The following is a 17,201-nucleotide window of genomic DNA, read 5'->3' as shown; positions in this document are numbered from 1 at the left end:
AGGTTATATACCGTAAGCGAGTGAACTCCTCGAGTTCATCTTCTCGTAGTCTCGTCGGGAACATTCGAGAACTCTTCTTACTTTTTCTCCTCTCTTTCCTCTTCCTCCTCCTCCTCCTCCTCCTCCTCCTCCTCCTCCTCTTCTTCTTCTTCTTCTGTGTCAGTGTAAGAAAAAAAAAAATATATATATATATATATATATGAGCAAAGAGAAGAAAAGAAAAAAAATGTACAAAAAAAGTAAGAAGAAGAAGAAGAAGAAACAAAAACAAAAAATCGAAAAAGAAAACAAAAAACAAAACAAAAAGTTTATGTTAAGCCAAAGACCGCGAGACTTCGACTCTCCGTCAGAGATTAAGACATTCCCGGACTAATAATTTTCATGTACCAGCAGGAAATATTTTGTCCATATCGTCGAATTACTTTAAACTTGTTATATACGTTTTTTCGTGAATTTTTCTTTCCATTGATCGTCATCGATACGATATATCATATAATATTGAAACATAAAGATAAGGGAGAACGTGAATTTTCACGAAATACGTTCGATCGATCGATTTATCGTGGACCAAGTGAATTTTCCCAATGGACAATAGGTGTCAGTCGGTGTTAACTTTGGTGCCGAGAGGTGCGCCTTCCGAGTCCGGAGTCTGCAATTATGAGCCATACCACGTCGGAGCAAGGCTCATAACGAACTCACTATATTGCCCGAACATTTCAAAACTCGACTTATAAACCGTGTAGACGCTCTTTATCCATTTTCTCTTTCCTTCTTTCCTTCCTTCCTTCCTTCCTTTCTTCTTTCCTTCTTTCCTTCCTTTTCTCCTTCTTTATTTCTCTAACTTACCCTTTCTTTTTCTTTTTCTCTTTCTCTTTCTTTATCTTTTGTCTTTATCGTCTTCGCCATCCTCTTCGTCTTCTCTTCTACATTTCGATCTTTCAACAGAAAGAGAAAGAGAGCGAGAGAGAGAGAGAGAGAGAGAGAAAGAGAAAAAGAGAGAGAGAATAGACTACTTCCTGGAACATGAGTTACGCTAGAATTACGTTTCGCTTTTCGAAACGATCGATGGATCATCCTTCGGAAGTATCGACATGGACGATGGATTGTGTCCGAGAAACAATGAAGAATGATTTTCTTTTTATGTTGGTTGTATGTGTATATATATATATATATATATATATATATATATATATATGTATGTATGTATGTATGTATGTGTGTGTGTGCGTGTGTGTGCGTGCGCGCGCGTTAATTTTTTCGTTCTTTTTTATCGTTTATTATTTCTTTCTTACTTCTTTTTCTTTTTATTTTTTTTTTTTTTTTGTATCTTTTTTGTTTAACTTTCAGTCAACAAAAATAAGTGTCGAAATAATGTACTATTAAAGAATCTACGAAATTCATCGTTCGAAAATATCATAAATCATATTGTAGACGAGACTATAGGCGGCCAGAAGGAAACATCGACCAGATGTCTCAGATTATATACGAACGTCTTAGGAGACACGTGTGTCCAGACCATCGTATGACACTCGCTATATTTAGTCCTGTGGGAAAAAGGGGTCCCGGAGACGTAATCACACCTACGCGGTTTACGTGCTACTTGTTATGACAAATTTTCTTTGTCTCCGTGAGACAATCCTAGAAACGATTTTTTTCTTCTTTTCTTCTTATGATGACATAAAGATGAGAAAAAGAAGAAGAAGAAGAAGAAAAAGAAGATGAAAAAAGAAAATAGAAAAAAAAAGAAAGAAGAAAAAGAAAATAATCTAAGTATCGACGAAGAGATCGAAAGGAGAAAAATTATCCGGAATAGAATTATAATGATTTAACGTAACATGTTTAGGGACAAATATTATTCGATTTTGTTCGTTATCAAAAAAAAAAAAAAAAAAAACAAAAAACAAAGAAAAGAAAAAAGAAAGAAAAAAAACGATAAATTGAATATTATTTCGATAAATTGAAGATATGAAGCGTGAGAGATATGTTTGTCGAAGAGATTGTTCGTAGCATCAAGTAGAAGGGTTCTTCGCACCATCCTCGATCCCACGTGTGCGCGATCGACGAGAAGGAGACGCGTGGGAAGACGTTCCTACGGCCGTCGGCAGCTGTTCACACGTGTCCTCTATGCGAGCATCGCTAAAATTCAACGTACATCTTCCATTCCTTTGCTTTGTTATATTCCGAAAACTTTGCTAGGAGTTTCTCTCTCTCTCTCTCTCTCTCTCTCTATTTCTCTACATATATATTAGATGGACCGGAAAGTAATGTCGTTTCTGCGCATGTCGATATTTAATTGTGATTAAAAATAAAAACTTGTTAAAAATTTATTCGTTTGAATTTAATTTAAGAAAGCGACATTACTTTCCAGTCCCCCTAATATATATATATATATATATATATATATATATATATATATCTTCAATTTATTCACGATTTTAATCATTCCTACGTATGATTTAATTAAGATTCAGTTTAACATCTAATTACTATGATTACTATTATAAATCAGATGACGAGTGTAATTCATAATTGATTTTATTAGATTAACATTACGAGTTGAGATTGTTATTTGATCTTATATATATATAAAAAAAAAAAAAAAAAAAGGAAGGAAGAGAAATAGAGTCTGACTTAACGTAAGAACAAATATATAATTAATTTATATAATTAATAATTTAACAAATACAAATTATCTAATTCATTTAATTTCAAGCTTAAATTTTCTTCATATTTCATTTCAGATTGACGCACCAGTAGAAGCTGAGCCTAGCGTTGAGTCTGATGCGACCAGTATGGAGATTACGTCACCGGAGAAGGGTTTCAAGGGTGAGTAGATTCTTCCTATGTCTCTGTTTTAACTTATCAAAGGATAATTTCGAGATTTGAATGGATCTCTCTCTCCTTCTCCCCTCTCTCCCTCTCTTTCTTTCTTTTTTTTTTTTGACGTGTTAGTCTCAAACATAAATTGAGAAGTGCGAAATCAAGCGCATGGCCGCCAAAAGATCCAAATTAAGACGATCGTGTTTCAAATACACGTATATATATATATATATATATATATATATATATATATACATATATACATACATCGTATGTCTATATCTAACGTATACGTTAGGAGAAGCGAAAGCAATCCACTTAAGTGAGGCAGGACGTCTTCGTTCGGTCTTTCGTCTCTCTTTTCTTTTGTCTCGGTAGTGGAAGGAGGAAAGATCGGGAAGAGGTTTTGTTCTTCAACAAAAATCTGACAAATATGCTGCGATTTGCCGAAGAATGGAAGCGAAGTGCACCACCACTACTGCTATCACCACCAATACCAATACCATCGGCATCACCAACACCAACACCACTAACACCAACACCATCACCGTCACTACTACTATGATTACTACAACTACCATCACCCTTCCTTTCTTTATTCTTGTCTATCGTCTTCCACTGTCTTTCCAGATTCGAAGAGAGAAACCATCCCCGTTTTCTTTCTCTGTGCAAGGGGTGACTCTTAAATTACTTAGACCGAACAAAACGTAACAAATGACGGCGAATCAAGGCACTTATGCGATATTGGCCCATCACCACCATAGTCGGGTCCCGCGTATATTGATACGTCGCATTAGAACTACTCTCGACTTTCTTTCTATCTATTTCCCTCTCTCTCTCTCTCTCTCTCTCTCTCTCTCTCTCTCTCTCTCTTCCTCCCTCCCTCTCTCATTCTCTCTCTCTCTTCATCTCTCTCTCTCTCTCTTCATCTCTCTTTCTCTCTCTTTCTGTCTTTACCGTCACTTTACGATCTCGTCCTTTTTGTACGTATGATACGACCTACGACAGAAATCGAATTCTCGATATCTTTTTTCTCCCCTTTTCTTCTCTTTAAAACTTTTCGTTAAAATTTCTTTAATAAATCTACGAATAAAATCGATGTGAGCGCTTGTTATGTTTTAATACAACATTATTGTTAATGTCGTTTATAGATCAATAAATGTTCGTTTGTAATTAAAATAGAGATAGAAAGATCTACGAAGGTTTATTTCAATTTCGAACGGATTTGATTCGTTAACACGTATCTATAGAATTTAGAAAATCTTCAAATCTAAAGTTAGAGAATTTTTTTTTTTATTAAAAAATATGAATATTTTATGAATCTCGTTAAAATGACGTTTAGAAGATGAATAGAATTTTGTAGTTTTATGACTTTATATATCGATTATTATTTACATGTAAGTATTTATATTTGAATTTGTACGAAAACGAAATGAAATTCTTTTTTTTTTTAATAGGCCTTTACGTTTCTCTTTCTATTTTTTTTTTCTTTTTAAGAAAATTTGTTAAGTATTTGTAAATATTATTTAAACATTTTGGTCCATCTCTATTTCGAACAAAGTTTCTTAGTAACAATGTAATAAGTATAGTAAGAGAAAGAGAGAGAGAGAGAGAGAGAGAGAGAGAGAGAGAGAGAGAGAGAGAGAGAGAGAGAAGCCACTCGATTCGAAACATTCCAAAAGTTTTGCACGAACGGGAAGGCTGTTTCCACCCCTCTCTTCTTCGTTCCTAGCTTTCCTCTTTTCTACGTTTATCCTCCTTCGTCAAGGCATTAGGTTATTAATGGTTTTCGTGAACTGAGTTTATTAAGGAGCTTGGTAAACTTCGAAGTACATTCATGAACACGCAAGGTTTCTCACGTTAGAAGTGTTAGAAGTACGGTTGAATGTTTGAAATTATGTCTAAAAAAATAGAAAAATAGAAAAGTATAAAATATTAGTGTCCAATATGAAATATTATATATATTATATAGATCATATATTATTTATATTTATATATATATATATATATATATCTTTTATAATTAGAGATAGATATCAAAAAAATATTTAAAAATATTATTATTATATTCGTGAGTTTTAAACGACATGAAAGTTTAAACTTCGACATTTGATTTTGTTTAATTTATTATCGAATGATATCACATTTGCATCGTAAACATAGATCCACACAAAAATATATCCCTAGATATACATATAAAATACAACATATATATATATATATATTTTAATTAGATTTATCTAGTAATATTTAACAGAATATTACAATATTATAATTGTAACTTAGTAGACATCAAAGATGAAACTTTAAAGTTAGATTCCGCCTGAGCATGACTCCACCCTTATTCACCTTCCTCCCCCGCCCTCTCTCCTTCTACCGACATCAATCGCTCGCGCAACTATTAAGCTAAAGACTGTACGCGCGAGCGTGAAAGAAGTCTCGCGTCGCGAAAAACTAGTAGTCGAGAGAGAAGAGGCGAGCGGAAAGCGGGAGATGAAGACATTATCGTCGTGCCTTGTGCTCGCTGTTTGAGTCGACAGAAGAAAGGAGGAGAGGAGGATGCACCTGTCACCGTGAGAGAAGCATATCTCTCTCTCTCTCTTTTTCTCTCTCTCTCTCTTTTTCTCTCTCTCTCTCTCTCTCTCTCTCTTTCTCTCTTTTGCACTCTCATTCTTCTTACTGCAGTCGTGGAAAGGAGAGACGAGCGTATAGGCGGCGATTATGCGCGAAGGACTTTAGAAAACACATTCTCCTAAGCCGACTATTTTTCTCTTCTCATTCTTCTTTTCTTCTTCTTCTTCTTCTTCTTCCTCCTCTTTTTCCTCCTCATCATCTTCTTCGACCGATCTCTGTTGGTCGGCTTCCACCATGGCCGGAAATTATACTAGAGCACGAGGTAATGTAATAATAAGTATAAGTTTCGAAAAGGGAAGAACGTTCTCTTCGAGTAGATGGGAGAATGAGAGAGAGAGAGAGAGAGAGAGAGAGAGAGAGAGAGAGAGAGAGAGAGAGAGAGAGAGAGAGAGAGAGAGAGAGAAAGTAGAGTGCAGCTTTGTCTTCCTTCTCTTGCAATCTTCACCGCTGGCTAAACCATTATGTCGTTTCGCTTGGAACCTAAGCATTTTCATCGACTACTCCCAAGAACGATAGCTACTTTGGCCCTTTCGAGAAAATGTATCTCTAGTTTGCTCAAGGGAACTTCAATCAAATCGTAAATTCGACATAAATAATAGGATATATTATTATAATATATATTATAAAAAATATATATTATAATATATATATATATATATATATATATATATATATATTTATGCGTATATATAATATATATACACAAATACATATATACATTGTATGAATATATATATTCATATATATTGTATGTATATATATGCACGTATGTATGTATGTATATCATCTCTCTAGATTTAGAAAAATATTCTATACATTCAATTTTATTTTTACACGTGATTGAAAAAATTTGTGTAAAAAATATACTACACCTGCAGAAAATATATGAAAGATTGCTTCCAGACTTGAAAACAAGAAATCAATAAAAACAATATAATAGACCATATGAAAAATCGTATAAAAGTCTTAACAATTTTTTTTTTGTTTCTTTTTTATGATATCATACATCTCATTTCATAAAAATTATGTAATGCGTGCGTAAAAATGTGTTTTATATAAAGTAAATTATTATTTGAAAAGAAAATGTGTTACGTTGCATTCATAAATGCAGAAATTAGAGATAAACTAATATTAGTTAGACGTATTTTACGATTTTATTACTTTTCATTTATTGACAATAAACATGTATACGCTTGCGTAAAGCCAATTCTAATTGAAACGAAAAATAGTAATATGGGAGATAAATAATATTAATCGAGTTATCCCATTCAATAATATAAGAAATTTGTTTCCTTCTCCCTATTTTTTTTTTCTTTTTTTTTTTTTTCTTCACTTGATATTTGCGTCGATCGTATTGAATCAGAACAAATCGTATAAAAAAAGAGAATGAAACGTATTCTTTGTTTTTTTCTTCCTTTTTTTTTTCGATTCGCGTTAAATCAAAATAGTGTCGGGAAAAAAGTTCTTGTAAAAACAAAATTGGTTGTAACATCTATTCCTTGATGTTAAGATTGATCATCGAGACGAAAGTTTCGTTTATCTGCTGTGTATATATATATATATATATATATAATATAAAGTATAACATATTTTTAAATTTGTTCTTGACATCTTGACATTTTGACATCTTGACATCTAGACATCTTGACGTCTTTTGATGTCAAAAATTGAAAAAGAAAAAAAAGAAAAGAAAAGAAAAGAAAAGAAAAGAAAAGAAAGAAAACAGAAAAAAAAGAAAGGAAAAAGAGAAAAAGCTATACCATTTTTCTAAGATATGAACGAATGAGAAAGCTCGTCGTAGTCCTTTCGCTTTACGAACGTAGATATAAAAGCTTCTTCTACGAGCGATGCAAATGCATCTTGGATGTTTTTTATCATGAACGTCTCTCGCGAGAATTTCACGGTAGAAGTTGCCACTCGATTTTCTCTCTTTCTCTTTTAGAATGACGAAGGGAGCCGACGGTGACGATGAGAAAGAGAGAGAGTGAGAGAGAGAGAGAGAGAGAGAGAGAGAGAGAGAGAGAGAGAGAGAGAGAGAGAGAGAAGGTAAAGTAGAAAGAGCGACACCAACATACAAACGCTCTATCGTTTCCTTTTTTGCTATTAGCTAAGTATACCGCCTCTGGCTTATGTTAAGCTTCGGCAATTATTTGTCATAGTCAACTAAGACGAGGTGCTGAGGGAGGATTGAGAAAGAACGTCTTTCTCTTTCTCTCTCTCTCTCTCTCTCTCTCTCTCTCTCTCTCTCTCCTTCACACACACATGCGCGCGTAAACACACACACACACAAACATTTATATTCTCACATTCTATCTCGCAGACGTATACGTTCGTACCGTCAAGACCTACCCATCAATTTAAACCTGATCATCCTCGCGACCCACGTCCCTTCTCTTTCTCTCTCTCTTTCTAACATTCATCATGAAGTTCGACCTTGACGGCCGTTAGAAAAATAGGTCAGTTATGAGAACGAAATCAAACGTTCGTTATTATCAATTTTTTATTAATAGGATTCGGTGGGAATGTGAAATAACTTTTCTTCTTTTCGTTTCTTTTCTTTGCTTCGCTTCGTTTTCTTTTCTTTTCTTTTTCCTTCTTTTTCAATTTGTTTTCTATCCCTTTCTAACAGCTCGTAGTTAATTTTGGCGACTAATCTCTTTTCTTAATGCGATTTTAAGAAGTACCACGAAGCCTGACATTATCGACCTTGAAATTATCCCTTCCGCCTACTTTTTTTCTTTCTCCTTTTCTTTTTCCGTTCCATTTTTTTTTTATTTCTCTCTCTCTCTCTCTCTCTCACTTTTTTTCTTCTTTTTTTGATCTTCTTTTTTTCACGTAAGATCCTCGTTTACATTATCTCTTCTAATTTAGAAAATATAGTTTTGAAAGGGTATATTTAACGTAATCGGTCCTAAGAAAACCAGAGTAGATATATTATTGTAAACTTTGAGTTATTTATCTCGTCATTTTCGCTTGAACGCTTTTCCGAAAGAAATTCTATGAACCGAGGAAGAAAGTCGTGGAAGGAATGGTGGAAGGTATAAAGGGAAAGGGTTCAACTTCGACTAACTTCCGGCGTGTTGTACGACTAAGAAAAACCTTTCGGAAAAGTCAGCCGAGCGAGAAAGTCGGCACCGGCGCGTTTGATTCTCTTTCGTTCGGACAACAACGTTCTTCGTTCGCCTACCGACGACGAGTTCGTTCTTCTGGAAATCACGATACACACATTTAGAAGACAATAGTAAGAACAATGCTCGAACTCGATTCTTTCCCTACCGAAGAAAACTCTAAGAAACTTTAGATAACTCGACGAAATTTGATATAAAAACAAACAAAAAATAGAACAACCATAAGAAATATTACAAAATTATCACGTGTAGACATACACAAACAAACATTTATATATAGATTAATATATGTATGTAGATTAGATAGGTAGATATAAATAAATTATATAGGTTCATATAGAGTCATATATATAAATACGCACAATTACACACACACACACACACACACACACACACACATATATATATGTGTATATATATATATGAATATGATATATATATATATATATATATATATATATATATATATATATATATATATAGATGATTTAAAAAAACAATTTGTTAAGATTATTTTATTTTTTATTATATATTATATGTACCATTATTTTTTAAGATCCACTTATTTACGGTCGAAAAAAGAACCTAAGTAGTCATTATATTTATTATATAACAAAGATAATATATATATATATATATATATATATGTACTTTTATTTTGTTGCAGGAACCGAATTGGTGCCAAGCTGATCTGCGAGACCCGATTTTTGGTAGTAGCCAAATTCGTTTGACTGAACGGTGTAATAAGCGGATAGCCGATAACGGCATAAAATATTTTTGTACACGAGCTCATAATATTATGTATATACATATATATATATGTATGTGCGACAAAAAAGATATATATATATATATACATATATATATGTATATATATTTATGTATATATGTATGACTATATACATATATACATATATACATATATATATATATATATATATATATGTATAGAAATATATAGAAATATATATAGAAATATAATATCGTATTGTATCGCATCATTTGATCGGAGAAAAGAAGAGACACGTTTAAATAAGCAGTTTCCAAACAACAATTTATATATATATATATAATACAAACACACACACACACACACAGACATGTGTGTGTATGTGTATATTTAGTAACGAAAATCGTTTAAAACGATAAAAACGTGTCGTTCATAGTTCAATTTATTCTTCTCTTTCTCATCTGCATGGTGCACTCATTTATTTAGACTTTTACGACATATACGCATTCAAGAATGACAAAGAAAGTGAGAGAGAAAGAGAGAGAGAGAGAGAGAGAGAGAGAGAGAGAGAGAGAGAGAGAGAGAGAGAAATGAAAAATATAAGGAATTCGAATGAAATGAAAAATATCGTCTTTCATTTTTTTCTTATTGAAATCATTTCTCATAGCAAATTGATTAACAAAAATTGCACAAATCGAAAGCTATGTGATCTTATATTCCTTATATACATATATACATACATACAAACAGACATATATACATACATACGTACACACATACATACATACATACATACATACATACATACATACATACATACATACATACATACATACATACATACATACATACATACATACATACATACATACATACATACATACATATATACATACATACATACATACATACATACATACATACATACATATATACATATATACATACATACATATATACATACATACATACATAAATACATACATACATACATATATATATATATATATATATATATATATATATATATATATATATATTACGAAAGAAAAGAAAGACGATAATGAATGTAGTCCATTTCATTCATCTCGAGCGACTATACGGTGCTATGCATATATTTACTACCGAGGATGACATTCATCTTATCATCATATTTTATTTTGAAAGATCTTAATCATTAAGTAATTAGAAGCATTTTCGATGATCTTTATACATACGCATGCGCACATACACATACACACACACATACACACTCATAAGCGCGCGTACGCACCACATCATATATACATCGACATTTATATATTTTAATTTAATCATCCTATTCTCTTCTTTTTAGACAATAGATTATGATGCGTTAGAATAACATTAGTTGTCTCTCGTTGATCGCTCTTGGAGATGTAACATTGAATCAATGGATACTGGGTATTATGTGTGGTTGAATTTATATAAGGAGAGAAAAAAAACACTATTCCTACACACGCGACACGTAATTGAGAAAGAAAAAAGAAAACACGATGATAGTTTTTTAATCATTTCGTCGACATTCGGTCCATAATCTATGGATTATGGGCGAATAATCCTCCTTATCTCCCTCCCTCATTACTTCCACCCTTCCACCCTCTTCTCCCCTTCCGCCCCACCCATGCGCGCCCTTTTCTATCGCACCGCATTCGTTTGTAGCTAAGCGCTCTGTGATTTCTCTATCATGAAAACTTGTAATAAAAAGCACTGTAGATTCCATTTGAAAGGTAAAAGCCAACAATTTTTACTTTATCCATGTAATATTTTAATAATGAAAAGATTGAGTTGTTTTTTCTCTTTTTTTTTCTTTATCAGATCGTTCATCCTTCGCTCGACAATGTTTCATTTAGAAAAATCTATACTTCTAAGAGATTTTTGATTTTTAACTTGTTTGTTTCTTTTTTCTTCATTGTTGTTGTTGCTATTGTTTTTGTTACTTCTTTTTTTTTTCTATAGACTTTAATCGTTCGCTCGCCCGAATTCTTCATCGAAAGATTTTATTCTTTATCGAAAGAAGATCTAAGATAGAAAAAGGGAAAGAAAAAGAATAGGAAAGAAAGAAATAAAAGATATCTTTTGTCATAAAAGTTTTCCTCGAAAAAGGGACAACTACAATCGTGACTATGATGACAATAGAAATCTCGATTTATGATTGCTCGATATAACGACGAAATAGGAAAATACTCGCACGTTAATTAGTTGAAGCTTAATGGCGAGTCTGAAAGAGAAGAAGGAGTACCGAAGGATCAGAAGAGAGAGAAAGAGAGAGAAAGAGAGAGGAGAGGACAGGAGAGGGCCAGGTTGCTAGGTGGTCCTGAAGTTTCGAGTCATCATTGCCTCATTTACTTTGTAAAACAATCTAGCCGGCAGTTCAATGGGCCTAACTATATTAAACTTGGCACCGCGTAATTAAACTTCCTTGTAAATCGACGGCAAAAGGCGACGTGGTTTACATAGGCAGTGCATGCTTTAGGACGAAACTTCGATAATTAATCGATGGATCGCGATTACCGTGGGGTATATACGTATATACTTAAATGGACGCTTTCTATGTAAGTCGTTACTAGATTCTAGAAGATTCATTAATTTTCCTATACTTTTACTCTCCTTAATTATATTTATTTATTTTATTATTATTATAAATATATAATAAATTAATATAATAATATAAATTAATTAGATAACACATTAAAACAATATATATTTTGTATATATTTATATATATATAAAGAGAGTGGTTCTTTTAAATAAAATCATCTAAATATCTCTTCGGATTATAGTGATGCAAAAAAATATTTTTAACGTAATGTGCATGGTGTTAAAGGACTAATATCTGGCAAGAATATTTTTTCTCAAAGTCATTTTTTTCGAAGTTCTCAAGGTGATCAGTGTTTTAGGACACATAAATACATTTTTTTTTTTTTATTACATAGTGTAGCTAATCAACAAATACATTCAGATATGTATAATAACATGATCTGGAAATGAGATTGATCTTCGAAAATTTAAGTTTTACGTAAAATTGATTTCTAGCGAAATTACAGACTTTGATCAAGACTCCTCGAAAGCGTAAAACAATTGAAAGATTTGACATTGAATATTTTTTTTAAATGTATTTACTTTCTTGAAAGTAAACTGTAATTTTACGCCAATGACGACAACGACGACCAATCTTCGGAAAAAACCCCGAAAATACCCGGAGATTGCTGAAGATTGCCGAAGGTCATGGCCGATAATGGCCGATGAATGTTGTCGTCGTCGTCGTCGTTGGTCTTCCCCGATTGTCATTGTCGGCCTTCTTCAGTCGTCGTCGTCAGTCATCCCCAATCGTCGTCGGTCATCCTCAGTCGTCGTCGTCATTATTTTCGGTCGACGTCATCATCATCGGTCGTTGTGGTCGGCCATCTTCGGTCGTCGTTGTTCTCATCGGCCATGTTCGGCCATCGTCATACTCAGTCTTCCTTGGTTGTCATTGGGCTTCTTTGGTCATCGTTTTCGGGCGTCGTCGTCATTGTCGTTATCATCGTCGTCGTCATTGTCGTTATCATCGTCGTCGGTCATTTTCGATCGTTGTTTTCGGCTGTTGTCGTCATCGACGTTATCGTCGTTGTCTGTCCTCTTCGGTTGTAGTCGTCTTCAGCTTAAAATTAGAATTTTACGTAATACATTTCCTGAAACGACCAATAACCGACTGTCTACAGATCTTTCAATTGTTTCACATTCTTGGTTATGAGTCTTGGTCAAAGTCTGCGATTTCGTTAGACATCATTTTTACGTAATACTTTAATTTTCACAGATCAAGGTCATGTTATTGTACATATCAGAATGTATTTTTTAATCAGTTACATGATGCAATAAAAAAAAAGTAATTATGTGTCAAAAAACACCGATGACTTTGATAACTCCGAGAAAAATAATTTCGTGAAAATGTTTTATTTTATATACATATATAATATTTTATTTAGTAAGCCAGAGATATTTAGGTTGCCTTACTTAAAAGGATCACCCTATATATATATATATATTTTTTTTTTTTCTTTTTCTTTTTTCCTTTTAAGAAATTTTATCGGAAATTCATATTCACAGTATTGATGTAGATAATATACATTGATGTAGATAATATTTACGATGGATAAATATTTATTTATTCAAGTTTTAGATATCTATATTATACAGAAATATAATTGGAAAATTGATTTTAATTATTCATCAATATTTTTGTTTTTATTTTTTTCGGTAAATTTCTATCCTTAAATATTGAGATATTTTTTTTATCTTTAAGCAAATAGAATTTCCAAAAGTATTTAGTTGTTCCTGTAGTTTTCATTAGAATGAAATTTCATTAGAAATTCGTATTCATACTATATTGATACACATGGTAATCTAATGGAGGTGTCATCATGCAAAACCATTCGTACGTCGAAATAATAATAATAATAATAATAATAATAATAATAATAATAATAATAATAAAAGAAAAAAAAGAAAAGAAAGAAAAGGGAAAAAACCAAAATGAAAAAATAAAAAAAATAAAAACCGAAGGAACGTTAAAAACAAAGGGAGAAAGTAGAGAAAAGTAATGAAAATGAGAAAAATCTGTGAAGAAAAATCACGTCGGATTATTAGGGCAGATTTTCACCGTCGGATTCGACTCATCCACGGTTGTCTCGTCGTTGTCGTAGTCGTCGTCGCCCCTGTGCGCTAAGTTTTTACTTATTTTCTTGCTAATCCTAACAAATGCCACGCTCATCAAAGCTTTTTCCCTAATGCGAACCCGCATGCGAGCGTTAATCTTGACCGAACGTTACGCGGTTTTCCGCGTTCCTCGCGAAAAGGGAACGTTTGTTCGTTAAGCGGAACACATTATTAACAAACCTTGATACTCTGGTGTCCTTTGCCATGGCTAATCTTGTTAAATCGTCTCTCTCTCTTTCTCTCTCTCTTTCTCTCTCTCTCTCTCTCTTTCTCTCTTTCTCTTCCTTTCTCTACATTTATTCGTTTATGTAAAGCAGATAAGAAAAGAAAAAAAAGAAAAAAGATAGGAAAGTTGTCGTACGTATAAAGATTCAATTTTATTCGACAAAAATTTTACTATAGATTATTATAGAACAAAGAAAATATCTAACGAAATTTTACATTTTTGAAGTTCCATATAAATAATTTTTTCGGGAGAGAGAGAGGGAGAAAGAGAGAGAGAGAGAGAGAGAGAGAGAGAGAGATATTAAATAGAAAGGGTAAGAAGAAGTGAGAAAAGAGACTGGTTGGGGTACAGTTGAACAAAAAGCTCTCTCTCTCTCTCTTTCTCTTGTCTCGAGTTTTGTTTCTAACGAAGAAAACAGAAACCCCTGTCTTGACGAGGACGAGGACGAGGACGAGGACGAAAACGAGGACGAGGACGAGGACGAGGACGAGGACGAGGACAAGGAGGAAAAGGACGAGGTAGAGAAAGACGTAGATGAAAAAAAGGGAGGAACACGAGGAAAGATGCGCCAGAAGAGCAAAGGCCAAAGAAATATTGACCGTGGCCAGTGTGCATGTAAAAATATATTTTTGTTTATTACTTTTTCTTCTTCTTCTTCTTCTTCTTCTTCTTCTTCCTCTTCTTCTTCTTCTTCTTCTTCTTCCACTTCTTCTTCTTCTTCTTCTTCTTCTTCTTCTTTTTGTTTCTTTTTATAATTATCGAGAAGAAAAGAAAAAGAAAATATGTAAATACATCCGTAGATTTTCTTCGATTTGGTATTTTCTTTTCTTTTTTATACATACATACATTTTTTATACATAAATATATATATATATATATATATATATATATATATATATATACACATAGGCACATACATTTATTACAACAATCTTTCTTTTCTTTAACGCGAACGAACAAGTCGATCGTTTCCGCTGAGTTTTCCTCCTTCGTTTTGGGCCACGCAAAGAAGACAAAACTATCTCAAGGGGTGCAGACAATGGGGGAAAACTGGCTAGTCAAACGCAAAGCTGAGATGACAAATGAAAGGAGATATTCTCGTTGCTAGATAGAAAGAGAGAAAGTGAGAAAGAAAGAGAGAAAAGGGGAACGGGAAAGAGAAATACCGTTTCATTAGTAGACTAGATACATCGCGGACTTGTCTGCTTCAGCTCCCTTACTCTCTTCTTCCTCTTCTTCTTCTTCTTCTTCTCTCTTTCTTTCTCTCTCTCTCTCTCTCTTTCTTTTTCTCTCTTTCCTTCTCTTCTTCACGAAGATAACATTGGCGCAGCGAAGAGATCTGATCGACGGAAAAGTATAGTACGAATGAAATAAAAGCTGAAGTAATAAGTAAAGGGGGGAAGTGTAGGGTGGTTGTTGGTGTAGAGTGGGAGGGGGAGGCTGGAGGAAAAAAAAAGAAGAACAAAAAATTTCGTAACAAACGTAGCGCATGTCTTAGACCAAGTAATGCTGTCCTTCTATGGAATAACGAGGAGGGGTTGAACTCGCTCGAGCACGAGTGGAAACGTGTTAATTAACGGCAATTAAAACGCGGTTATGTTGGATTCTGCTCGCTTCCTGGGTTTCTCTATAGTAAAGTCACGATGATATTCCTTGCGTATCGTTTTCCTTTGCTTTTGCATTATTTTTCAACGAGCTCCTAACTTCGTACTTATGTATGTATGTATGTATGTATGTGTGTATGTATGTATGTGTGTATGTATGTATGCATATATTTACATATGTATTTATTTGTGTTAGTATGTATATATATTTACGTTTGTATATTACGTTCCTTCCCTTACCCTCGTATAATCCCTTTTAACAATTCCTTCATTTCCTACGTAATAACGTTTACGTTTCCTCCTTTGTTGGCATCGACCGTTCAAATCTAACCGTGGTATATCGCACGAAGAGTCTCCATAATTAATTTTTATTTCCATCGGTGCTCGTTAATCGACTTTCGAGTGAGTTAACGAGTAAAGTATTAAGTTCCTTGCGTGACTTTAATTAGTTTGATATTCAGGCGTTGACTTTGACTTGTGTAAGTACGAAGTGATAGATCTTCATGTTATGAGAGAGAGAGAGAGAGAGAATGATGGAGAGGGAGAGGGAGAGAGAGAGAGAGAGTAAAGAATATAAAATTAATCTGATCGATTAGATCGGATTAATGAATGATACTTTAAACAGTATGTTGCTAACGATAATAAATCTTTTTTTTTTTATTTCTACAATAAGATTATATAATTCTTTGCGTTTTGTTTATTTATTCATTTATTGCTTTTTTATTATTATTTTAATTATAATACTATCTTAATTTTGATATTCAACGTAAAAATCTTTGATTACGTTTTTTTTCTTTTTCTTTTTCCCTTCATATTTTATTATATACAATTAACTGGATTTTATTTTTAGCATTTTATGAAAGCAAAAGGATATTGCATAAATTATACCATAAATATTCATTAGATCAATACATAGATAATATATTGAAATTTTAAATATTAATAATCTGTATTAATAAATCGTACAGTTTTTTTTATTAATTATTGTAAAAAATTACTGACACTATCAATTCTTTGAAAATTAGACGTGGAATTTTCAATATCTCTCAACATATTTTACCTACCATTGATATGAACTCTATACTCCCTGTTCGTCAAATAATATCAAAAAAAAAAAAAGGAAATAAAAGAAGAAAAATAAAAAACAGCAAAAAGAGGAAAAGAAAAACAAATATATATAAATAAACGAAGATATAATCAAAACCGAAGAAGGAAGAACCAGAAACGTCCACTTGACGTAGCCTCTTCGTAAATGCCTCTGGTACATTTGACGTATGTAAGCGTGAAAGACACGGAGGAGACTTGATGTATTCGATTTCGAAAGAGAGAAAGAAAGACAGAAA

General features: G+C 32.9%; 1 protein-coding gene across 3 annotated transcripts in view; it reads left to right on the top strand.

Moving 5' to 3' along the window:
- The window catches only part of LOC124433089 (ubiquitin carboxyl-terminal hydrolase 48-like), a 62,334-nt gene extending 52,625 nt beyond the window's left edge, over positions 1-9,709 (top strand). For all 3 annotated transcript variants that reach the window (XM_046982661.1, XM_046982660.1, XM_046982659.1), the window contains exons 17-18: positions 2,742-2,826; positions 9,250-9,709. In XM_046982661.1, coding sequence (XP_046838617.1) covers positions 2,742-2,826; positions 9,250-9,272 — 108 coding nt within the window. In that variant the 3' untranslated portion in view covers positions 9,273-9,709. The remainder of the gene's footprint in view (positions 1-2,741; positions 2,827-9,249) is intronic.
- The last annotated feature ends 7,492 nt before the right edge of the window (positions 9,710-17,201 follow it).

This window comes from Vespa crabro, chromosome 2 (assembly GCF_910589235.1).
Source record: "Vespa crabro chromosome 2, iyVesCrab1.2, whole genome shotgun sequence".
NCBI lineage: Eukaryota > Metazoa > Arthropoda > Insecta > Hymenoptera > Vespidae > Vespa > Vespa crabro.
This window is presented reverse-complemented; position numbering and strand designations above follow the sequence as displayed.